Source organism: Limulus polyphemus, unplaced genomic scaffold (genome assembly GCF_000517525.1).
Source record: "Limulus polyphemus unplaced genomic scaffold, Limulus_polyphemus-2.1.2 Scaffold2043, whole genome shotgun sequence".
In the NCBI taxonomy this organism is placed as follows: domain Eukaryota; kingdom Metazoa; phylum Arthropoda; class Merostomata; order Xiphosura; family Limulidae; genus Limulus; species Limulus polyphemus.
In genome coordinates, this window is record NW_013667653.1 from 80272 (window position 1) to 82272 (window position 2001).

General features: G+C 29.8%; 1 protein-coding gene across 1 annotated transcript in view; it reads left to right on the forward strand.

Annotated features, from left to right (window-relative positions):
* The window catches only part of LOC111087351 (rho guanine nucleotide exchange factor 11-like), a 36606-nt gene extending 35405 nt beyond the window's left edge, over window positions 1-1201 (forward strand). The window contains exon 11 of the mRNA XM_022393693.1: window positions 991-1201. Within this exon, the coding sequence (XP_022249401.1) occupies window positions 991-1186 (196 nt within the window). The 3' untranslated portion in view covers window positions 1187-1201. The remainder of the gene's footprint in view (window positions 1-990) is intronic.
* Window positions 1202-2001: the final 800 nt, after the last annotated feature.

The following is a 2001-nucleotide window of genomic DNA, read 5'->3' on the forward strand; positions in this document are numbered from 1 at the left end:
CACCCCTCCCCCCCTAATGAAAGAATAGACCATTCCAAGCTTTCACTTTAAACAACTCTATTCAATTAAGGTTTACAATCGTATTGTTCTTAAGTTTAATAAAAACTGAAAGTCAATATAGACCAGATCAAAGTTGCTTGGAAAAAACTTGTCTTTAAAGCTTATAGACCTGTTAAAAAACAAAGATAAACTGTGCATTGATACATGCAGTCTTCTTGCTTGTTGTTGTGATCAGTTATTAAGCTTTATGTTTTTAACGTTTTGAAGTTGTGATTGTAATAAACTTAATACCTGAAATGTTATTTAAGAACTTGTTCATCAGTGATTGAAGTTTATATCCATAGCTTTTTGGGACTTTGTTTATTATTTGTTTGAATATGTTATATGTATGCAAAGTAACTGCAAGCCAGATTTTTATCTTTTAATAATTTTAAGTTTTAATAATATACTATAAGTCTAAACCTTTATAGGGAATGTGTATTTTTCATTTGTGTACAACCTTAGTAGACATTCCAAGTTCCAAAAGAAATGGGAGGCTCAGTTTATTCTTGAATTTGCCTTTTCACTGAACGGAATCGATTTTATTAAAATATCAATTAAGATTAATTTATGTGCCATGAAAAATATGTTTAGTACTAAGATTTGCTGTCTGAATATGTTATAAAATAGCAAACAAATTTAGTTTTGCAATTCTGTTGTCCTTAAGTTTAATAAAAACTTAAATTCATTGTGGAATTTCCTTGGAAAGGTTTTGTGCAGATTTATTAGAGTTAAATTATTGTTATAGACTAACTGTTACCCTTAAAAGAAATTTATAGGTTAATAAATGCAGTGCTTTCTTATTTACTTGTGCATTAAAATACTGAGCTTGATCATTGATTTGAAGAGATTGTAAAGTATTTTGGTTTGTTGGAAAATAGAGGTAATGAGATAGTAGAAAACTTACCAGAAGTTTTATTATTCTTTTTAAGAACAAGTTGTTTATTACAGAGAGGATGTTGAGAATGCTAATGACAAAACATTGGCTATGGTTGCTGCCCTTGCCACTGTTCTTAAACAGTTTGGAGTGAAGAGTCAACAAGCTGTCAACTTGATTGAACGATGTCCGTGTTTTGTGGCTAAAGAAAAGACAAAGCTTAAGTTCTTACAAAGGAACAAAAAGGTTTTAAAAAATACTATGAATTGAATCTGTTACTGAATTTTAAAAAATATATGGTCTTTTTTTTAATTATGAATAGAAATTAATGAATGTCTAATCCCTGCATAAGGAGAGTAAATGGTGTAATTTAACATTTTCACAGTAATAATTTCAGCTGTTGCTACTTAAGCAGTTATTTTTCATTTAACCCTATCGGCCCAGGTACCCTTCACTGTGCATAACACAAGGTTTTAGTGTCTTACATTAAAAATTTTATAAACTACTTTTTGTTTATGTTATACCAATCAAAATAGCATAAAAATCTTAGTTAATAATCCATATTTTAATAGTATACAAGGATTAAGTTCTCAATTCTAAAAGGAAATATATAAAAAAATCCTGAATTACCACTAGTGTAATGCACATGACACATTTTGTCTTAGCATGTCATCATCCCTATTTTATCCATCACTCCTCGAAAATGTATGAAATTAAACATGAAATGCTCTCTATAAAATCGTTATTGCTCAAACAGACCATAATATTTAAGCCTTCAATTTTGTTTGGTTACAGAGCTATCAAAGAGAAAATCAAACCCTCCTACCCACCTGTCACATCCTCTCTTTCACAATTGGTTGATAGTTCTCTCTTATGTTTCATTATATATTACCTATAACCAATAGAAAGTCAAGGTTTTCATCTATCAAATGGCGTATTGTATTACATTATGTTCTGAACAGATAACTGTCAATTTCACTCTGAGTAGCAACATTGTTCCCATTGGAAAGTTAACAACTAGCTTGGATGAATTTGTAATGGCTCTTGTCGCATAGTTAGAAAGCCAGGAAAATTTTTAGAAGCAA